A 23185-nucleotide genomic window follows, 5' to 3' on the forward strand; every position below is an offset into this window, starting at 1 on the left:
AGTCAGTGCAATGTTTACAAATGCGGAGTTACCAGATGCCAATTTGATGTACGGATTAGCACGGGGCAATAGCCGTGGCGCGGTACGTTTTTATCGAGACAGATTTCCAGAACGAAGGTGCGCCGACAGGAAGACGTTCGAAGCAATTGATCGGCGTCTTAGGGACCACGGAACATTCCAGCCTATGACTCGCGACTGAGGAAGACCTAGAACGACGAGGACACCAGCAATGGACGAGGCAATTCTTCGTGCTGTTGACGATAACCCTAATGTCAGCGTCAGAGAAGTTGCTGCTGTACAAGGTAACGTTGACCACGTCACTGTATGGAGAGTGCTACGGGAGAACCAGTTGTTTCCGTACCGTGTACAGCGTGTGCAGGCACTATCAGCAGCTGATTGCCTCCACGGGTACACTTCTGCGAATGGTTCATCCGACAATGTGTCAATCCTCATTTCAGTGCAAATGTTCTCTTTACGGATGAGGCTTCATTCCAACGTGATCAAATTGTACATTTTCACAATCAACATGTATGGACTGACGAGAATCCGCACGCAATTGTGCAATCACGTCATCGACAGAGATTTTCTGTGAACGTTTGAGCAGGCATTGTTGGTGATGTCTGGATTGGGCCTACGCTCAATGGAGCACGTTATCACGATTTCATACGGGATACTCTACCTGTGCTGCTAGAACATGTGCCTTTACAAGTACGACACAACATGTGGTTCGTGCACGATGGAGGTCCTGCACATTTCAGTCGAAGTGTCCGTACGCTTCTCAACAACAGATTCGGTGACCGACCGATTGGTAGAGGCGGACCAATTCCGTGACCTCCACGCTCTCCTGACCTCAACCCTCTTGACTTTCATTTATGGGGGCATTTGAAAGCTCTTGTCTACGCAACCCCGGTACCAAATGTAGAGACTCTTTGTGCTCGTATTGTGGACGGCTGTGATACAATACGCCATTCTCCAGGGCTGCATGAGCGCGTTAGGGATTCCCTGCGACGGAAGGTGGATGTATGTATCCTCGCTAACGGAGGAGATATTGAACATTACCTGTAACAAAGAGTTTGAAGTCACGCTGGTACGTTCTGTTGCTGTGTGTTTCATTCCATGATTAATGTGATTTGAAGAGAAGTAATAAAATGAGCTCTAACATGGAAAGTAAACGTTTCCGGACACATGTCCGCATAACATCTTTTCTTTCTTTGTGTGTGAGGAATGTTTCCTGCAAGTTTGGCCGTACCTTTTTGTAACACCCTGTATGTGAGCGCTGTTGCTGACATACATAAATCGTGTCGTTGTTGTTACACTAGTTAGCTATTTCTCCGTCATACGCAATGCTAGACGTTGTTAACACTGCCGTTGGTAATTGGTGGTGCGTTTGATTACTCACTCCTTGCAATAATACTACTTCAAATAAGCGTGGTGATGCAATCTTTTAATTCTGCCACTTACTAGGTCTACTAATAAATAGCACCCGATGTGAGGCTTCCTTAATACTACACTCCTGGAAATAGAAATAAGAACACCGTGAATTCATTGTACCAGGAAGGGGAAACTTTATTGACACATTCCTGGGGTCAGATACATCACATGATCACACTGACAGAACCACAGGCACATAGACACAGGCAACAGAGCGTGCACAATGTCGGCACTAGTACAGTGTATATCCACCTTTCGCAGCAATGCAGGCTGCTATTCTCCCATGGAGACGATCGTAGAGATGCTGGATGTAGTCCTGTGGAACGGCTTGCCATGCCATTTCCACCTGGCGCCTCAGTTGGACCAGCGTTCGTGCTGGACGTGCAGACCGCGTGAGACGACGCTTCATCCAGTCCCAAACATGCTCAATGGGGGACAGATCCGGAGATCTTGCTGGCCAGGGTAGTTGACTTACACCTTCTAGAGCACGTTGGGTGGCACGGGATACATTCGGACGTGCATTGTCCTGTTGGAGCAGCACGTTCCCTTGCCGGTCTAGGAATGGTAGAACGATGGGTTCGATGACGGTTTGGATGTACCGTGCACTATTCAGTGTCCCCTCGACGATCACCAGTGGTGTACGGCCAGTGTAGGAGATCGCTCCCCACACCATGATGCCGGGTGTTGGCCCTGTGTGCCTCGGTCGTATGCAGTCCTGATTGTGGCGCTCACCTGCACGGCGCCAAACACGCATACGACCATCATTGGCACCAAGGCAGAAGCGACTCTCATCGCTGAAGACGACACGTCTCCATTCGTCCTTCCATTCACGCCTGTCGCGACACCACTGGAGGCGGGCTGCACGATGTTGGGGCGTGAGCGGAAGACGGCCTAACAGTGTGCGGGACCGTAGCCCAGCTTCATGGAGACGGTTGCGAATGGTCCCCGCCGATACCCCAGGAGCAACAGTGTCCCTAATTTGCTGGGAAGTGGCGGTGCGGTCCCCTACGGCACTGCGTAGGATCCTACGGTCTTGCCGTGCATCCGTGCGTCGCTGCGGTCCGGTCCCAGGTCGACGGGCACGTGCACCTTCCGCCGACCGCTGGCGACAACATCGATGTACTGTGGAGACCTCACGCCCCACGTGTTGAGCAATTCGGCGGTACGTCCACCCGGCCTCCCGCATGCCCACTATACGCCCTCGCTCAAAGTCCGTCAACTGCACATACGGTTCACGTCCACGCTGTCGCGGCATGCTACCAGTGTTAAAGACTGCGATGGAGCTCCGTATGCCACGGCAAACTGGCTGGCTGACACTGACGGCGGCGGTGCACAAATGCTGCGCAGCTAACGCCATTCGACGGCCAACACCGCGGTTCCTGGTGTGTCCGCTGTGCCGTGCGTGTGATCATTGCTTGTACAGCCCTCTCGCAGTGTCCGGAGCAAGTATGGTGGGTCTGACACACCGGTGTCAATGTGTTCTTTTTTCCATTTCCAGGAGTGTATATACGGTCCCTGAAAAAGCGTCTGCCATTTGCGGTTCTTAAGTATAAGTTATGGCTTAAAATGTGTTCTCAAGAGTACCTTTTCACCTTGTTTATGTTCCAAAACTTTATGTACGTTAGCTCGAAAGCTTTCTTGCTGATTTGAGCTTGGGTAGTGAGTCGAATTAACGCTTGTCGGATTTTTGCATCAAGATTTGGGCTTGCATTTTGTGCGTTAGGAATGGGGTTAATCCATTCATTTTGTTCTCTTCACTGAGAAATCAACTCGTTGTGGAGTAAAACCGATGGAGAATAAATTCTATCAAAACATGTTAGAATTTTTTTCGCTTACATTTTTCGGGGCCAAAATGCCCCCAAGTGATATGAGTGTGCCATAAGAGATGTTCTTCAAATTCCTTAGGAATGCAGACATCCCAGTTGTCGCTTGTAAGAGATGTCCGATGAAATAAGACATTGTTGTGCATCTTGAAGCGTTTGCATACAGGATGGTCAGTATTGATGGTGACCAAATGGTTGATTTTGTTCCATCTCGGATCTGAGTTTTGTAACTGTGCAATATGATTGCACAATTGAAAATATCTTCGATGTAAAGGATCGTTCATTAACAGTATTCGAAAGTTGGACGTTTGTTCTAGAAGATCTTTGGAATCTGTAGATCCTTCCGACATTCTGGAGAATGCGTCAGCCAAAACGTTATCTTTACCTTTTATGTAAATGATCTCAAAATTATATTCTTGTAAGAATAAGCACCATCGGGTCAAACGAGAGTGTCGCAGTTTGCAGGGGAGGAGAAATCTTAGTTCTTGGTGGTCAGGAAATACTTTTACTTTATGGCCTGAGATGTAGTAGTTGGAGCATTTAAGTGACATAATCACTGCGAGTGCTTCGAGCTCGGTTACTGGATAGGACCTTTCTGCTTCAGGAACACTCGACTTGCGAAACTGATAATCTTATTTTCCTGAGCATTGTTGGTTTTGCCTACTTGAAAGAGAATGGCGCCAAGCCCTTGAAAGGAAATATCAGATGAGATGCAAAACTTTTGTGTCATGTCGGGATGGTGTAAGATAGGGCTGTTGACAAGAGCTTGTTTTATAGAATCGAAAGCTTGTTGGCATTCTGGAGTCGAATTCTAACATGTGCTTTTCTTGAAGAGTTTCGACAATGAAGACTTGTTCATTACCTGGTTGGACAGAAATTCCCTGAAGAAAGAGACGAGGCCAAGAAAGCTTTTCAATTGTCGCTTAGTGGTTGGTGTAGGAAAATTTTTGACTGCACTTATTTTGTCCGGATCGGGTTTGATTCCAACTGGGGAAAGGATGTGACCCAAGAATTTGATTTGAGAACGGGCAAATTTAGACTTGGTAAGGTTAGCTGTTGTTTACAATTTGTACAGAAAGCAGATGACAGTTATAAGAGTCGAGGGACATCAAAGGGAAGCAGTGGTTGGGAAGGGAGTGAGACAGGGTTGCAGCCTATCCCCAATGTTATTTAATCTGTATATTGAGCAAGCAATAAAGGAAACAAATAAAAGTTGGGAGTAGGTATTAAAATCCATGGAGAAGAAATAAAAACTTTGAGGTTCGCCGATGACATTGTAATTTTGTCAGAAACAGCAAAGGACTTGGAAGAGCAGTTGAACGGAATGAACAGTGTCTTGAAAGGAGGGTATAAGATGAACATCAAGAAAAGCAAAACGAGGATAATGGAATGTAGTCGAATTAAGTCGGGTGATGCTAAGGGAATTAGATTAGGAAATGAGACACTTAAAGTAGTAAAGGAGTTTTGCTATTTGGGGAGCAAAATAATTGGTGATGGTTGAAGTAGAGAGGATATAAAATGTAGACTGACAATGGCAAGCAAAGCGTTTCTGAAGAAGAGAAATTTGTTAACATCGAGTATACAGTTAAACGTCAGGAAGCCGTTTCTGAAAGTATTTGTATGGAGTGTAGCCATGTATGGAAGTGAAACGTGGACGATAAATAGTTTAGACAACAAGAGAATAGAAGCTTTCGAAATGTGGTGCTACAGAAGAATGCTGAAGATTAGATGGGTAGATCACATAACCAATGAGGAGGTACTGAATAGAATTGGGGAGAAGAGGAGCTTGTGGCACAACTTGACTAGAAGAAGGGATCGGTTGGTAGGACATGTTCTGAGGCATCGAGGGATCACCAATTTAGTACTGGTGGGCAGCGTGGAGGGTAAAAATCGTAGAGGGAGAACAAGAGATGAATACACTAAGCAGATTCAGAAGGATGTAGGCTGCAGTAGGTACTGGGAGATGAAGAAGTTTGCACAGGATAGAGTAGCATGGAGAGGTGCATCAAATCAGTCTCAGGACTGAAGACCACAACAACAACAAGAAGGTTAGCTGTGATACCATATTCAAGAAATTTCTGAAATACCTTTTGAATGAGTTCAATTTTCTTTTCCCAAGTGTTAGTAGCGATCAATAGATCGTCTACATAAACGGTAACGTCATCTAATAAATTCTGTCCATGTACATGATCGAGTGCAGAAATAAATATACCTGAGCTGACATTCAAACCGAAAGGCATCACTACGAATTGGTAGGAACGTCCACTAAAAAGAAAGGCTGTGTCCTCTCGTGTTCTTAGTGAAGTCTCACTTGCCAGTATGACAGTTTGAATCGACACTAGACAAATAGCGAGAGTTTCAGGACGAGTTCTGACAAGGAGAATAATTTCATTTATCTTCCGGGCATGGAGAACCAGACGTACCCTATTATCAGATTTGAGAATGGTTAGCAAGGGACTGCTATAGGGTGAATCTGAGGTCTCAATCACTTTCCATCTTAACATATTTTTAATTTCGTCTTTTACCGCTTCTTGGCGAGAAAAGGTAATTGTGTATGTTGTTCTGCGAAAGGTGGAGTGAGGAATTACTTCCATTTGATATTCAACATCCGTTATTGTTCCAGGTCTCGTAGAACAAAATATGGATGAAAGCGTTTAGAAGTCGGTGATGTTCTTGTCGCTGCTGGTCATTTAAGTCGGTCGATTCCTGAGTTTTGGCAAACAATTTCATTTCTGTCTGGAAGATAGTTTTCGTCGTTGTTGTCATAAAGTTTATTGTCAGGTACGGCCCAATAGTCGCGAGGACTTTTGTACTTTCTTATCAATCGATGTGATTTCAATCGATGACCTAAACGATGATTCCGAACTTTCTCTTTAATTAATTGTAAAACAATTCCATGGTCGTTAACATTCAAAGTACAGATTCGATGATAAATGTCGATTTTAGCTTTCGTTTAGCGCAGGAATTCCATGCCAAGCAAACATGAGACAGATAAATTTTTCACTACAAGGAAAATGCTTTGTACAACAATGGACTGAAACTGAATCGTTATTAAAGCTTGAATGTTAATTTTATGGACCTGCAAGATTTTAGCTCCGGTTATAGTGCAGTTTTGAACAGGGAGAGTCGATATCTTTACAGTATTTGACAATTGTTTAAACAAACAAGGGAAACGGCATTTACATTTGCTCCTGTGTCAATAATAGCGGTCGTTTTAGTTCCTTGTAAACATAAATATGTTACTGCCTGTACTTGATCATCGTACGAGTTGTCTGTTTCAGTAATAACGTTTTCATGTAGTAGTTCGTCTCGTATATCCTGTTTGTCATTATGCCGTAAAACAAGAACGTTATTAGTATGTCGGTGGAAGTAACTACCCCCTTGTTGTGTGTCAGCATCGTTAAGAGACTCGTCAGATGCTGAAACTAGTTTTCTGTTGTCTGCTCGCTATTCGAAGTACTGTTGTTGTTTGTAAAATTCACGGCTTTTGTTCGCCTCCATTATTTGTCGGCGAATAGAATTCAAACGAAACGAGTTTCAAATTGAGGCTCAAAACTTTCGCGATGAAATGGCGGTACATTATCAGCTTGGGTGAAAAAGACAGGAGGGTTGTAGTTTTTACGTGGTACTTGGCTGTTGCTGTTCTTATTCGGTTGATTGGATGATGGCTGAAAATTATTGTTAGGCTGTGTACCATAGTTCTGCTGAGAGGCGTGGTAATTTTCACGATTATTTTTGAATTTTCTTGGTGCGTTATTATTTTGACTGTGTTGGTAAGGCCGGTATTACACTATCAAATTTCTTTGTCCAATATCTTTGTCAAAGATATTTGTGGGTGTAATAGCGACTTTGTCAAATGTCGTCCAATATTTGATCAAATCTAGGGCCTCCCTGTAGATTTGATCAAAGAAATCGCTTGTCTTCTGTTCACTGCAATGTGACATGTTACCACGTGGAGCGCTAGCATCGCTGCAGCGTTCTGTCGTCTGTAGTGTTTTTATAAACATTGCCGGTAAATACAATTGGTGTGTGCCGACAACTACAAAATTCAGAGAGATGTATGAAGCTGATGAGGCGCTTTACAACGTGAGGCACGCTGAATACAAAAATAAACTAAGAAGATTGGAGACCTGACTTGACCTAACCTAACCTAACCTAACCCTCTCCTGTAGCAAGGAATCTGAGTGTTACAGTGAGTCTGTCTTCTGAAGATGTAGCAGTTCTTAAGTGAATATTGTGCTTTGTGATATGAGGATACACTTCACTGAGCACATACAGAAATGTATGCTCATTCATTCTTAAGTAATTGATGTACGACTTGACATCTTCCACTGTAAGCTCACGTAACAAGTTTTGTTGAATGCTTTTATCGTGTTGTCGTAAAACCCACGACTTCACCCGGATCAGATTAGTTTTTCATTCCATTGACTTGAAGATTTACCCCAAAATATTATCCCATATGACTTTATGGAATGAAAGTAGGCAAAGTATGCAAGATTTTTCATTTTTATGTTGCCTATGTCTGCTAACACTCGAATTGCAAATACAGATTTGTTAAGGCGTTTCTGCAGGTCTGTGGTGTGCTCCTCCCAACTGAATTTATTATAAAGTTGTAATCCCACGAATTTCAGACTGTCAACCTCGTATGTATGGTTCCTTTTTTGCTCCCACTTCTTTTCCGCATGTGCACACAATGCAATTGCGGTACGTGCAACTGCTGCGGTTAATAACAAGTTGTTGTCAGCCATCTTGAACTTTGACGAAAAATTTGATGACAGTGTAATACCCCTTCTAGCGCTACGTCAAAGATCTTTATCAAATATATTTGACGGAATATTATATCACATCTTTGATCAAATCTTTGACAAAGAAATTTGGTAGTGTAATACCGACCTAATACACGGGCGATTGTTGTTGACTTGCATTCCACGGCTGCGTTGTTTGTCGATAGCCGCGCTGCCAACTGCAGTTATTTGAATTATTGCCATACGACTGGTACGGAGGCTAATTTCCGTACTGCCTTTCGTTAGTGTCATTCGTACGATTATAACGACTCCGATTATTATTCCGGTTTCGCTTGTATGGGTAGTTATTGTCTGTTTTCCATTTAGAATTACCGCTATAGCTACTGTTGTTGACGCTGTTGTGGTACTTGTGTTTTCTGTTGTCCGACTGAGAAGAATTACTGTTATTGAATTTGGGGATTGCCAATTGTTGTTATTTGAACTGTGTTTCTTATTGGCGCGAATCTCCTCATGAATGAGATTTAATGTGTCTAATGTAGACAGAAAATCTTCCTGATCATCCTCTGATACGTTAACTAATTTCTCTTGTATGAATGCTGGTAACTTCGACTTCAATATCAGTACGACATCTTTGCTCGAAATCGGGGTATCCGTGATCTTGCCTAGATAATTCTCAAAGTACTTCCTTAGACCTCCATTCTTTGGATTAACGGGTTCAACCTGATAAACTTCTTTCCTTAGACTCTTCTGTTCTCCCTCGCTCCAAAACTTGTCAAAAATGCCTTTTTGAAGTCACTATGAGTATGGCATCGATAGAGCCTCTCGGTGCCCCTTGATGCGGATTCGCCGATAACATGTCCTGTGACATATGGGATTCGCTGTATGTCTGTCCAGCTATTCGGAAAAATACTAGAGAAAGATTTGAGAAATACAATAGGGTGAAGATTCCTTTTGTCTGGATTAAAGGACTGGTAGTTTCTGTGCTTAAGAAGACTCTCTTCTTTCATTAGAGGACCAATTTATTGGCTTAGGCTGTGTGTTTGCATGATTGGGTCTATTGTCTGTGCGGTACTGGTGGTTTTGTGATTCCTCATCTATGTGGCTTACTGACAGCAAAGAGTGTGGATAGCGCTGAGACTGTTCTCTGCCTTTCGATTGAGCTTGCTGCTCAAGTTTTTGCAATCGTTGCGCTATTGGCAGTTCGTTGGTCACTGCACGTCTGATTAATCCTAATTCGCTCACAATGGTGTCTCCTGTGAGGATCCAGGTGTTTTAAGACATTCAGTGTGGCTGTTTGGACTGCTTCCAGTAAATCAGTTAGTGATTTATTTGCGATATCTTCATCCTTAGATTACAACAAATTTTGGTGTTTTTCATCTAATTCAAATGGTTCAAATGGCTCTGAGCACTATGGGACTTAATTTCTGTGGTCATCAGTCCCCTAGAACTTAGAACTACTTAAACCTAACTAACCTAAGGACATCACACACATCCATGCCCGAGGCAGGATTCGAACTTGCGACCGTAGCAGTCGCGCGGTTCCGGACTGAGCGCCTTAACCGCGAGACCACCGCGGCCGGCTTTTCATCTAATCTTTTTACTTTCTCACTGAGATGTTCGGCTATTTTTTTTTCTCGGTATGCAATGATAACTGTTTAATTTCATCTGTCAGGCGGTCTACTTGTTCTTTGACAGTACCAACGTCGTTGTTGATCCTGTGTAAGTGCTGATCAATTATTTCGACACGCGAGTTTTTGCCAGTAATATCGCGGTTTATTTTACTAAAATTGTCTGAAGTTTCTTTGCCTAATTCCGTACAAGCTGCCTGAAGCAGAGTATCTATTTTAGCTTCATTTTGCTGATGTATTTGGTCGAGTTTACGTTCGATGTTTTCTGATAGTTTTTGTTTTAATGTTTTAACTTCTTGAACAATTTCGACATCTAACTCAGTTTTAAATGAGTCAAGAGTAGTCTGAATTTCTTGACGTGTTGCTGAATTACTAATTTCATGTTTTGTTACAAGATTAAATAGGTCTGCCTTTGTCACTTGATTTTCAACTAATTTAGCCATTATTTCTTTCATTTCTTGTAGCCAAGATTCATTGGGGGGGGGGGGGGGGCGGTAAGTCGATCCTAGGAGTCGGTATATTCGGCACCTACGAAAGTTTGAGCTGGAATCATTTCAGTCATTTGATTCATTTCCGCGATTCGTCCTGTGTCTAATCTCCTCAGTAGGTTCAGAAGTACACTCAGTCTGTGCTGTCTTAAGTCTTGATCTGAGGTGGTAAGGCACGGCGGTCATTTCGTCAACGTCATCTGTCAATGGTGTGCGATTGTCTACCATCGCGTCTGTGTTTGTAAACAGTGATGGGGCGTGGGAGCGAATTTGAACGCAGCGCGCTCGTCACTCGTCAACAACGCGGTAATGAGGCTATCACGTGCTCATTGTTGCCTACTGGGACAGTCTATTTAACTCATACGTCATATGAACAATTAGCGATACTATGTGGAAGACAATATGGATGCGCCAGAAATAAAACAAAAGAATTCCAACGCCGTGAACGAATACAGGGCTATTACAAATGATTGAAGCGATTTCATAAATTCACTGTAGCTCCATTCATTGACATATGGCCACGACACACTACAGATATGTAGAAAAACTCATAAAGTTTTGTTCGGCTGAAGCCGCACTTCAGGTTTCTGTCGCTAGAGCGCTCGACAGCGCAGTGAGACAAAATGGCGACACGAGCCGAGAAAGCGTATGTCGTGCTTGAAATGCACTCACATCAGTCAGTCATAACAGTGCAACGACACTTCAGGACGAAGTTCAACAAAGATCCACCAACTGCTAACTCCATTCGGCGATGGTATGCACAGTTTAAAGCTTCTGGATGCCTTTGTAAGGGGAAATCAACGGGTCGGCCTGCAGTGAGCGAAGAAACGGTTGAACGCGTGCGGGCAAGTTTCACGCGTAGCCCGCGGAAGTCGACGAATAAAGCAAGCAGGGAGCTAAACGTACCACAGCCGACGGTTTGGAAAATCTTACGGAAAAGACTAAAGCAGAAGCATTACCGTTTACAATTGCTACAAGCCCTGACACCCGATGACAAAGTCAAACGTTTTGAATTTTCGGCGCGGTTGCAACAGCTCATGGAAGAGGATGCGTTCAGTGCGAAACGAGTTTTCAGTGATGAGGCAACATTTTTTCTTAATGGTGAAGTGAACAGACACAATGTGTGAATCTGGGCGGTAGAGAATCCTCACGCGTTCGTGCAGCAAATTCGCAGTTCACCAAAAGTTAACGTGTTTTGTGCAATCTCACGGTTTAAAGTTTACGGCCCCTTTTTCTTCTGCGAAAAAAAAAAACGTTACAGGACACGTGTATCTGGAGATGCTGGAAAATTGGCTCATGCCACAACTGGAGACCGACAGCGCCGACTTCATCTTTCAACAGGATGGTGCTCCGCCGCACTTCCATCATGATGTTCGGCATTTCTTAAACAGGAGATTGGAAAACCGATGGATCGGTCGTGGTGGAGATCATGATCAGCAATTCGTGTCATGGCCTCCACGCTCTCCCGACTTAACCCCATGCGATTTCTTTCTGTGGGGTTATGTGAAAGATTCAGTGTTTAAACCTCCTCTACCAAGAAACGTGCCAGAACTGCGAGCTCGCATCAACGATGCTTTCGAACTCATTGATGGGGACATGCTGCGCCGAGTGTGGGAGGAACTTCATTATCGGCTTGATGTCTGCCGAATCACTAAAGGGGCACATATCGAACTTTTGTGAATGCCTAAAAAAACTTTTTGAGTTTTTGTATGTGTGTGCAAAGCATTGTGAAAATATCTCAAATAATAAAGTTATTGTAGAGCTGTGAAATCGCTTCAGTCATTTGTAATAACCCTGTATGGATGACATTTAAACATGAAAAATTTACAAATATTATCGTGATGCAACTAATGCTTCTAATATGCCAATTTCTACTGAAAGCAGATTTTAGGCAGGAAATTACGTGAAAAAGGATGGGATTTAATGGGATTTACAGATGCTTCGGTCGTTATTGGATACTAATGAGGCTCGACTGCAAGAATTGAAAATAGTACTCACCACTGTAGTTTTCTTTGTCGGTCGGTTAACTTGGTTAAAATTTTTCCGCGTTTTCATCCGTCTTATTTGGTTCCTACTTTTACGACTCCGTGCAGTATTGTCATCGGGGTTGATGTTGTGCACGAAATAAAAAGACAAAAATTAAGCAACAGAACTTAGAAATTTTTCACTAGCCACTATTAATATAAATTATATATGTGGCGCTTCAGAACAAGTTCGCAAGCAAAAATTTCGGTTGCGCCCCTGTTTGGGCGCCAGTATATTATGGGGGGAAATGGAGAGAGTATTTTGCTGTTAACTATGGTAGCTGATGTTTTAGAAGATGTCGTTTTTTAGCCTCGTGCGAGTACGCCGGTTTTCGACATAAGCGCACCTTGTTCCGTGCAATGACGTGTCGGACACTTGAAAGAATCGATCAATAATTTTGATACACTTTTCTGGGAATTGTAATCAAATTTTCGCCGGATAGCTACCGAGCCTGGATTTCAACAAGATTACTGAAAGGAGCTACGTTTCGAAATGAAGTACAGCGAATTACCATTAGTGATGAATGGTAGCCGGCCGTGGTGCTCGAGCGGTTCTAGGCGCTACAGTCTGGAACTGCGCGACCGCTACGGTCGCAGGTTCGAATCCTGCGTCGGGCATGGATGTGTGTGATGTCCTTAGGTTAGTTAGGTTTAAGTAGTTCTAAGTTCTAGGGGACTGATGACCTCAGAAGTTAAGTCCCATAGTGCTCAGAGCCATTTGAACCATTTTCTTGATGAATGGTAGTTTGCTGATTACAACTTCTTTCAAGTTACTTAGTCCTGTGGAACCGTCGATGATGTCTGTGACAAAAAAAAAAATGGTTCAAATGTCTCTAAGCACTATGGGACTTAACATCTGAGGTCATCAGTCCCCTAGACTTAGAACTACTTAAGCCTAACTTTAAAAAATGTTCAAATGTGTGTGAAATCTTATGGGACTTAACTGCTAAAGTCATCAGTCCCTAAGCTTACACTCTACTTAACCTAAATTATCCTAAGGACAAACACACACACACCCATGCCCGAGGGAGGATTCAAACCTCCGCCGGGACTAGCCGCACAGTCCATGACTGCAGTGCCTTAGACCTCTCGGTTAATCCCGCGCGGCCAAATGTAACTTACCTAAGGGCATCTCACACATTGATGCCCGAGGCAGGATTCGAACCTGCGACCGTAGCAGCCGCGTGGTTCCGGACTGAAGCGCCTAGAACCGCTCGGCCACCGCTGCCGGCTTTCTGTGACCATTTGTACTAAAATGACAATTAAACATTTATGAACATAGGACATGAGAAATTGACTGGTGATTGCTATTTAAATAACAAATCAAATAACTGCATACAGTTTATAATTAATTTTTAATAAACTAAAGAGAAACTTACTTTAAACATTTTTCCACGCATTATCGTGGCTGACAACGTCACATAAACCAGTTTTTGTGATAATAATTACAATTCCTCAGAATTAGGCAAATACCCATGGCGATTGTCTACCATCGCGTCTGTGTTTGTAAACAGTGATGGGGCGTGGGAGGGAATTTGAACGCTGCGCGCTTGTCAGCTGTCAACAACGCGGTAACGAGGCTATCACGTGCTCATTGTTGTGTTCCCTACTGGGACAGTCTACTTGACTCATACGTTGTACTTCTTGATATACTGAGACGTTTCACATGAGAACGATTCATATTCCATATTATTAAATGTAAATTACAATGAACTGTAATAACGCGCCACTACACGTACAGCCAGAATAAACATAAGTGATATAGGATTTAGTACACATTTTGTTTTCTCATTGTATCTCATATTTTGTTTCACTGCAGTCGGGCTTAAAAAAGTCTTTGACCGCTTTTGAGTATATCAGATGGCAATAGCCATCTTTGGCGCTCTGCACTAGAGCAGGTCACGTCATATCACGCGACTTTTACAATTTCACTCAGTCTTTCGTTCTCTGGAGAACTTATTCAGTTACATTCGGTCGATGGACACACACGATGTTACATCGTAAATAGACAAAATAAAAGTCCGATTATAAAGTAAAACAAATAACTTCTTCTGATGTAATGGTAGCTGTTGCAACTGATGGAATATATACACTGAAGCGCCGAAGAAACAGGTGTAGGGATGCGTATTCAAATTCAGAGATGAGTAAACAGGAAGAATACGGCGCTGCGGCCGGCAAGGCCTGCATAGGACAAGTGTTTGGCACAGTCAGATCGGTTACTGCTGCTGCAGTGGCGGCAGGTTACCAAGATAGTCGGCGCACGAGCCATGGGACACAGCATCTCTGACGTTGCGATGAAGTGCGGATCTACCTGTACCACCATTTCACGAGTGTAGCGTGTGTATCAGGTATCTGGTGAAACATCAAATCGCCGACATCGCTATGGCCGGAAGAAGAATCCTGCAAAAACGAGACCAACGACGACTGAAGAGAATCGTTCAACGTGACGGAAGTGGAACTCTTCCGCCAGTTGCTGCAGATTTCGATGCTGAGCCTTCAACAAGTGTCAGCGTGCGGACCATTCAAGGAAACATCACTGCTATGGGCTTTCAGAGCCGGAGGCCCACTGGTGTACCCTCGATGACTGCACGACACAAAACTACGCCTCACCTGGGCCCGTCAGAATCGACATTGGACTGTTGATGACTGGAAACATGTTGCCTGGTCGGATGAATCTCGTTTCGAATTGCATCGAGCGGATTGACATGTACGGGTATGGAGACAACCTCATGAATCCGTGGACCCTGCATGTCAGCAGGGGACTGTTCAAGCTGGTGGAAACTCTGTAATGGTGTGGGTGTATGCAGTTGAAGTGATATGGGACTTCTGATACGTCTAGGTACGACTCTGACAGGTGACGCGTATGTAAGCATCCTGTCTGAAAACCTGCATCCGTTCATGTCCATTGTGCATTCCGACGGACTTGGACAACTCCAGAAGGACAATGCGACATTCCACAGGTCCAGAATTGCTACAGACTGGCTCCAACAACACTCCTCTGAGTTTAAAAGCTTCGCTGGACACCAAACTCCCCAGATATGAACACTATCGAGCATATCTGGGATGCCTTGCAACATGCTGTTCAGAAGAGATGTCCATCCCCTCGTGCTCTTACGGATTTATGGACAGTCCTGCATGATTTTTGGTGTCAGTTCTCTCCAGCACTACTTCAGACATTAGTCGAGTCCACGCTACACATGTTGCGGTACTTCAGCTTGTTCGCAGGGACCCTACACGATATTAGGCAGATGTACCGGTTTCTTTGCCTCTTCAGTGTATAACAAGTTATGAATTACATTGTTTTCAGAAAAATAAGATGAGAATAAGAGTTTTCAAATGAGCTGAGTCAATACTAATGTGACTGTAGAGCAGAGTGTTCGACTTAGCTCTATAGATGTCAGAATTATCCACATCAGTTGGAGTGGATGACAATCGCATCGCTCTCCATGAACTCATATGCGTCTAATACAAGACTTCATGCAAAGGATAAGGGACAGGGATCGTTCTAGGAACACTTGAGCCATGCTGTAAGTAGTAAATTTATGGTAAGTTCTATGGGACCAAACTGCCGCGGTCATCGGTCCCTAGGCTTACACGCTACTTAATCTAATTTAAACTCACTTATGCTAAGGACAACACACACACTCATGCCTGAGGGAGGACTCAAACGTCCAACGGTGGGAGCCGCGCGAACCGTGACAAGGCGCCCAAGACCACGCGGCCGCCCCGAGCGGCAAGATGTGTACAAACTGACGTCTCGATTGTGTCCTATAGATGCTTGATAGATTCACGTCGGGCGTCGTTGGGTGGTCAAATCATTCGCTCGAATTCTCCATAACAGTCGTGAAGAATTTTGGTCCGCCAACATAGCGCATTGTCATCCATAAAAATTCCATCGTTGTTTGGGAACATGAATAACTGTAAATGGTCTCCAAGTAGCCTAACATAACTATTTCGAGTCAGTGATCAGTTCAGTTGGACCAGAGCACGCAGTCCATTGCAGTCCACAGTGGTATGGAACCAGCTTTGACAGTGGTGGTCCACAGCTTCGTGTGGTCAGCAGCACACTCGAACGTCTAGTATGATTAAAAAATAGGTTAAATATATTTGAATTTTTTAAATTTTAATCTGATAATTATATATATATATATATATATATATATACGAGGTGCGGCTAGAAAAAAAAACCGGACTGATGCTGGAAACAACATTTATTTACAATTATTTACAATTTCATGTTATCTCCTTCAATGTACTCTCCTCCTCGGTCTCTACACTGCTCCATACGAATTTTCCACTGTTCATAGCAATGCTGCAGATCATTTTCGGTAAGTCCATACATTACTTCCGTCGCTTTTTCTTTTACTGCTTCAACAGTCTCAAATCTGGTTCCTTTCAAAGCTGACTTGACTTTAGGGAAAAGAAAAAAGTCACAGGGGGCCAAATCAGGTGAGTAGGGTGGATGATCTAAGAGGAGAATGTTGTATTTTGCCAAAAACGTCTTCACTGACAACGCACTGTGAGCTGGGGCATTGTCTTGGTGAAGGATCCATGACTTTTTTCTCCACAAATCGTTCCGTTTTCTCCGTACTCGCTCACGTAGGGTAGCCAGGACGCTAATGTAGTAATGCTGATTCACTGTTTGTCCCTCTGGTACCCAATCAATGTGCACAATCCCCTTGATGTCAAAAAAAACAATCATCATTGCCTTGAATTTCGATTTTGACATTCGTGCTTTTTTTTGTCGTGGAGAACCAGTTTTCCAATGCATCGATTGGCGTTTAGTTTCGGGATCGTAAGTAAAAAACCACGATTCATCGCAAGTAATAACATTTTGTAAGAAGGTGGGATCACTTTCAATGTTTTCCAGGATGTCAGAACAAATCATTCTTCGGCGTTCCTTCTGTTCAATTGTGAGACACTTTGGAACCATTTTTGAACACACTTTGTTCATGTTGAAACTTTCATGAAGAATCTGCCTAACACTTTCCTTGTCAACTCCTGTTAACTCAGACACTGCTCTGATTGTTAAACGGCGATCTTGTCGAACAAGTTTACCGATTTTTTCAGTGTTTGCATCAGTTTTTGCTGACAATGGTCTGCCAGTGCGAGTGTCATCACTGGTGTCTTCGCGGCCATCTTTAAATCGTTTAAACCACTCAAACACTTGTGTTCGCGATAAACAATCATCGCCGTGCACTTGTTATAACATTACAAACGTTTCACTTGCAGATTTTCCTAGTTTGAAACAAAATTTGATGTTAACACGCTGTTCTTTCTGTACACTCAACATTTTCCGACGCACAGACAAAACGCCAACTACTTAAAACAGACGCCACGGGCAGACTGAGTGCAGGAGGCAGATGAAACTCGAGCAGTAGGCGGAGCGAGAGTCACGTGACAGGCCACGCGACTTTCAGCCTTATTGCATTCGTTTTATTGTTTCACCAGTACTAGTCTGGTTTTTTTCTAGCCACACCTTGTATATATGTTGTTTAATACTAGAATGTCGTGTTCCCAGTTTGGCACAGCTTTACCACAGAAAACACGAAAGCGGTCGAAGACGTCCGCCTTCTGGTCGGCTCCTGATCGTTGTCAGAAGGAGGCTAGTTTTTGATTACGCAAAGGCTTCTGTTACTTGGAAAAGAACAACCCGGACTTCTTTACGTAATCAGTATGAGATTTATAATCACCTAAGGAACGTTTAACAATGAACAATAAAAAAAATTGCATTTGCAAATGAAATCGTTAATAAATGGGGCAGCTGTGAGCTGTATAGAAGACAAGGAGCGGCCTTGTGTCCACGACCAGGATGCCGCAGTATTCTCTGCTGTAGTAAAGGCTGTTTGATATTTACAAAAATAATATGACATGGAGGTAAAAAAAAAATAAAGGAAAAGAATAGAACAAGAAATCTGGTAAACACTAAATATATTCAAGCAATTCTCACTAGCAAATTAGGGCTTATTTATAAACAGTATAACTTACATAAGTACAGGGTTATTAAAAATGATTGAAGCGATTTCACAACTCTACAATAACTTTATTATTTGAGATATTTTCACAATGCTTTGCACACACATACAAAAACTCAAAAAGTTTTTTTAGGCATTCACAAATGTTCAGTACGTGCCCCTTTAGTGATTCGGCAGACATCAAGCCGATAATCAAGTTCCTCCCACACTCGGCGCAGCATGTCCCCACCAATGAGTTCGAAAGCATCGTTGATGCGAGCTCGCAGTTCTGGCACGTTTCTTGGTAGAGGAGGTTTAAACACTGAATCTTTCACGTAACCCCACAGAAAGAAATCGCATGGGGTTAAGTCGGGAGAGCGTGGAGGCCATGACACGAATTGCTGATCACGATCTCCACCGCGACCGATCCATCGGTTTTCCAATCTCCTGTTTAAGAAATGCCGAACATCATGATGGAAGTGTGGTGGAGCACCATCCTGTTGAAAGATGAAGTCGGCGCTGTCGGTCTCCAGTTGTGGCATGAGCCAATTTTCCAGCATCTCCAGATACACGTGTCCTGTAACGTTTTTTTCGCAGAAGAAAAAGGGGCTGTAAACTTTAAACCGTCAGATTGCACAAAACACGTTAACTTTTGGTGAACTGCGAATTTGCTGCACGAATGCGTGAGGATTCTCTACCGCCCAGATTCGCTCATTGTGTCTGCTCACTTCACCATTAAGACAAAATGTTGCTTCATCACTGAAAACTCGTTTCGCACTGAACGCATCCTCTTCCATGAGCTGTTGCAACCGCACCGAAAATTCAAAGCGTTTGACTTTGTCATCGGGTGTCAGGGCTTGTAGCAATTGTAAACAGTAAGGCTTCTGCTTTAGCCTTTCCGTAAGATTTTCCAAACCGTCGGCTGTGGTACGTTTAGTTCCATGCTTGCTTTATTCGTCGACTTCCGCGGGCTACGCGTGAAACTTGCCCGCACGCGTTCAACCGTTTCTTCGCTCACTGCAGGCCGACCCGTTGATTTCCCCTTACAGAGGCATCCAGAAGCTTTAAACTGCGCATACCATCGCCGAATGGAGTTAGCAGTTGGTGGATCTTTGTTGAACTTCGTCCTGAAGTGTTGTTGCACTGTTATGACTGACTGATGTGAGTGCATTTCAAGCACGACATACGCTTTCTCGGCTCGTGTCGCCATTTTGTCTCACTGCGCTCTCGAGCGCTCTGGCGACAGAAACCTGAAGTGCGGCTTCAGCCGAACAAAACTTTATGAGTTTTTCTACGTATCTGTAGTGTGTCGTGGCCATATGTCAATGAATGGAGCTACAGTGAATTTATGAAATCGCTTCAATCATTTGTAATAGCCCTGTACTTTTCTAACTGTATGGTGCGATCGGATTTCAGCCTGTCCTGTGTTAGCTCCTTGGTTCACGTTTTTGTAACAAATTACTGTCATTACTTTTCTCCTTCGTTAAAGACAATTCTAGCACCGTTCAACACCTTCATAACAATAACTTGCCGATTTACAGTTTCGAACATAAATTACTCGAATTTTATTAATTAATAATGTTGTCTGCACGCTGGCAAGACCGCTCACTTTTATAGCTTAAAGTCGACCATCTTTACGCTTTCACATTACAAGCAGAAGTACATTAAACTCTGAAGATCTACAAAAGTTTTTTACTGTCAACAACGTTCAGTTCAGCTTCTGTTAAAATGTTTCTTTGACTGCGAAATCGATGTATTAGCGTCCGCGCTAGATGCTCGTCTTTACAGTTACGTAAATTATATAAAACAAATGTTTTTCAAAGAATAGGTGTCATCTCATAAGTTGATCATTTAATATACAGATAGGTGAATGCCTTTGCAAGGGTACTCACAGCTTTCATACTACGGAAATCCCAATAATACAAACGCTGCCATTAGTACTTATCGACGGAAATCGGGACTTGTCACTATGGGCCACGGTTTTCCGGTCGACTAGGCTCCAAGCAATATGGCCAGGAGAGATGTTGCAGGTGATGTCGTGCTCTTAGTAAACGCACTCGCTTCGGTCGTCTGCTGCTGTAGCCCATTAACGCCACATTTCTCTGCACTGCCCCGACGGATACGACCGTCGCACGTCCCACTTTTGTCTCTGTGCTCAGTTCACGCAGTGCTGCTTGTCTGTCAGCACTGACAACTCTAGGCAAACGCTGCTGCTCTCGGTCGTTAATGAAGGCCGTCGGCCACTGCGTTGTCTGTGGTCGGAGGTATTTATTTATTTTTTTTATTTATTTATTGCCAAATTATAGACCTGTTACCTGATATTTAAAACAGGTCGTACATCTTACAATTTTCGTTTTTCATCTTTTTACAGTTTTCTTTCCTTTTGTTTTATCTACAACATTTACAAAGAATGATACTTTTCAAAATAACAATAATTTAAGGTTGAAACATAAAAAACAACAAAATTTTATTTAAGAAGAATATAAAAAGAAGATAGGATAGGTGAGAGATTTGTTAGTACCATCACCGAGTGTGACTGACGGTGAATACCTCGGAATGGTGTCTTTGAGCCGTTGACCGCCAGTTGATGTATGACCCAGAAACCGAGCAAGCGTCAAGCCAGTGGAGGACTCCCAACTCTCCCAGACCAAAAAAAATGGAGGCGAGTGATGTCAAATGTGACGGCGATGATCATTGTCTTTTTTGATGTTCGTGGAATTGTGCATCGGGAATATGTAATCTGTAACACCTCCGTTTTTATCCCGACCTGATCTGATCGAATAGCAGTCCAATATTTATTATTAACATGACCGTGAACCTAATGGGGCTGGTAATCGGAATTGACTGCTACGGAAGTTGTTACTTTCCAGTTCGTCCTGTTCAATACTATAATACTGAATGTATGGTAATAAGGAACACCAACACAGTTTTACTAATTACGAAATTATATTCTTCTCAAAACACAAAAAGGAGACAGCCACTGCCTTCGTCATACATATCTAATTACGGCTAATCTCAGCACAGGCTTTCTTCATTTTCCATTATCGTCACACGCTAATCCATCACCGCATCCGACACTGCCATCCAAGGTCAGGCCGGCGCGGTAGATGCGAAACTAAATATCGGCACTAGTAACGTCACTGATCACTTTCATAATGATACTTCATCACTTCCCCGGTATTTATTTATTATTTATGGGGTCTAACCACGGCGATGGTGACACCCTTCTCGGTTTAAAACCCTGTATTCCAATAATGGCCTCCACACACACACACACACACACACACACACACACACCATTCCCGCCAACCACTCTGGTGCATCTCAACACTCGCTCTCGCAACACGTCACAATCGATTGTTCTCCCTATCGACCTGTGCTCGGTGCAAATTTATAATAAGGACCTACGGACCCCTTACGTCCCCGCCCTAGAAGACTTCTTTGGGGCCTCTGGGCGTTTTCTCTCACATCCTCTCGCAGACGCCTTAAAACATCCAAGTAAAAGTGCTGGTTAACACTCTGGCCAGGGGTTTGTAAGGGGTCCGTAGGCCCTTACTATAACTTTGCACTCAGCACAGGTCGATAGGGAGAACAATCGATTGTGACGTGTTGCGAGAGCGAGTGTTGAGATGCACCAGAGTGGTTGGCGGGAATGGTGTGTGTGTGTGTGTGTGTGTGGAGGCTATTATTGGAGCGTTATGACGATGTGGAGGCGGTAAAAACAGCTTCGCAAAGGGCACTGGACAATATCAAATTTGAAGAGTTCCAAACACGCTTCCAACAGTGGAAAAAGAGACGTGACAAGTGCATCGCATGTAATGGAGAGTATTTTGAAGGTGACAGAAGTAATTTTGTATAAACGGTTCATAAATAAATGTTTTATGACAACAATCCGGTTTCTTTTGGGTCCCCCCTTGTACTTTCTCATTTGCATGTTGGAACACTGAACTTACTTTAAAGTCTCGTTTAAATGTGATATATTTCACTTACATTAGCCAGTCGGAAAAGACAGCCAAAGTTCGCTATTACTTGCAATACTGCCACTGTAGAAAAGAGGCCCCAAAACCAAAAAGATAACAAGCACAAGATTTTAATTACTTCCCTGCAGTTTAAAACTGTGTGCAGACGAGGGATCGTACCGGAGGCCTCCGCTTTTGCCAGGCACGCGCTCTGCCACTGACCTACCCGAGCACGACCCGCCACCTGCGCGCCTGCGTTCTGAACTGGGAAGAGCCGGAAGGAAGAAAGGAGTCTTCAGTCAGCCGCACTCGCGTTCCTCAGTCGGTACGAGCCCTCGCCCGCAGAGGGCAGACGACGCGGGTTCCAGTCGTCCTACAGCACACAGTTTTAATCTGCCAGGACGTTTGAAATTAGCACACACTCCGCTGGAGAGTCAAAATACTCAGTGGCGGGATTTCCACTAATCTACTGTCGACCCACTGGGACTTTTTGCTCCGCGCCTCGCCGCAGTTGCAGTGTTGACCGGCTCTGCTCGTGCCCGCAGTTTGACGACTTCGCGGCGCAGAACGCCGAGCACCTGAGGCAGTCTTCGCTGGCGGTGAAGCAGGCGCGGGACAAGATCACGGTGAACGTGGCGTGGATGCAGTCGCACTACGCGGAGCTGGCCCACCAGCTGGGGCGGGTCAGCCAGCAGCCGGCGGCGGCGGAGGCGGCGGGGGCGGCGAACCAGTAGCGGCTGCGGCGGCGGCGGAGCGTCGAGTGTGTGTCTCCTGTGTTGTGATCCCTGACAAATGGTGCAACAAATAAATTAATGCCAACACTTTACCCACGCTGTACGTGTTTCTTTCCTCTGCAATTCCCACAGGACATCACCTAAACTACGAACTAGGAAATTTTACAATACGACGCAACAATAAGTCGCAGGAGGCTGATTGTTGCTGTGTTCCGAGAATACTACATTCCTTGCATTGTAGGCGCTGTGCCAAGTCTCTGGGTGCAGTCGTTCACCAGCAGGGGCAGTTCAAAGTGCTTTCTGTGGCACTGTGGTCAAGAAGTGAGATTCGAGCAGTTTTGCGGTACAACTTGTCGCGTGCCTTAAACGTAGACCAGTGCTTCGAAAAAATGACTCTTG

General features: G+C 44.0%; 1 protein-coding gene across 2 annotated transcripts in view; it reads left to right on the forward strand.

The window, feature by feature from the left end:
- The window catches only part of LOC126428038 (aminopeptidase Ey-like), a 417011-nt gene extending 394133 nt beyond the window's left edge, over positions 1–22878 (forward strand). For both annotated transcript variants that reach the window (XM_050089916.1, XM_050089915.1), the window contains exon 15: positions 22598–22878. In XM_050089916.1, the coding sequence (XP_049945873.1) occupies positions 22598–22786 (189 nt within the window). In that variant the 3' untranslated portion in view covers positions 22787–22878. The remainder of the gene's footprint in view (positions 1–22597) is intronic.
- The last annotated feature ends 307 nt before the right edge of the window (positions 22879–23185 follow it).

Source organism: Schistocerca serialis, chromosome 12 (genome assembly GCF_023864345.2).
Source record: "Schistocerca serialis cubense isolate TAMUIC-IGC-003099 chromosome 12, iqSchSeri2.2, whole genome shotgun sequence".
Lineage (NCBI taxonomy): Eukaryota > Metazoa > Arthropoda > Insecta > Orthoptera > Acrididae > Schistocerca > Schistocerca serialis.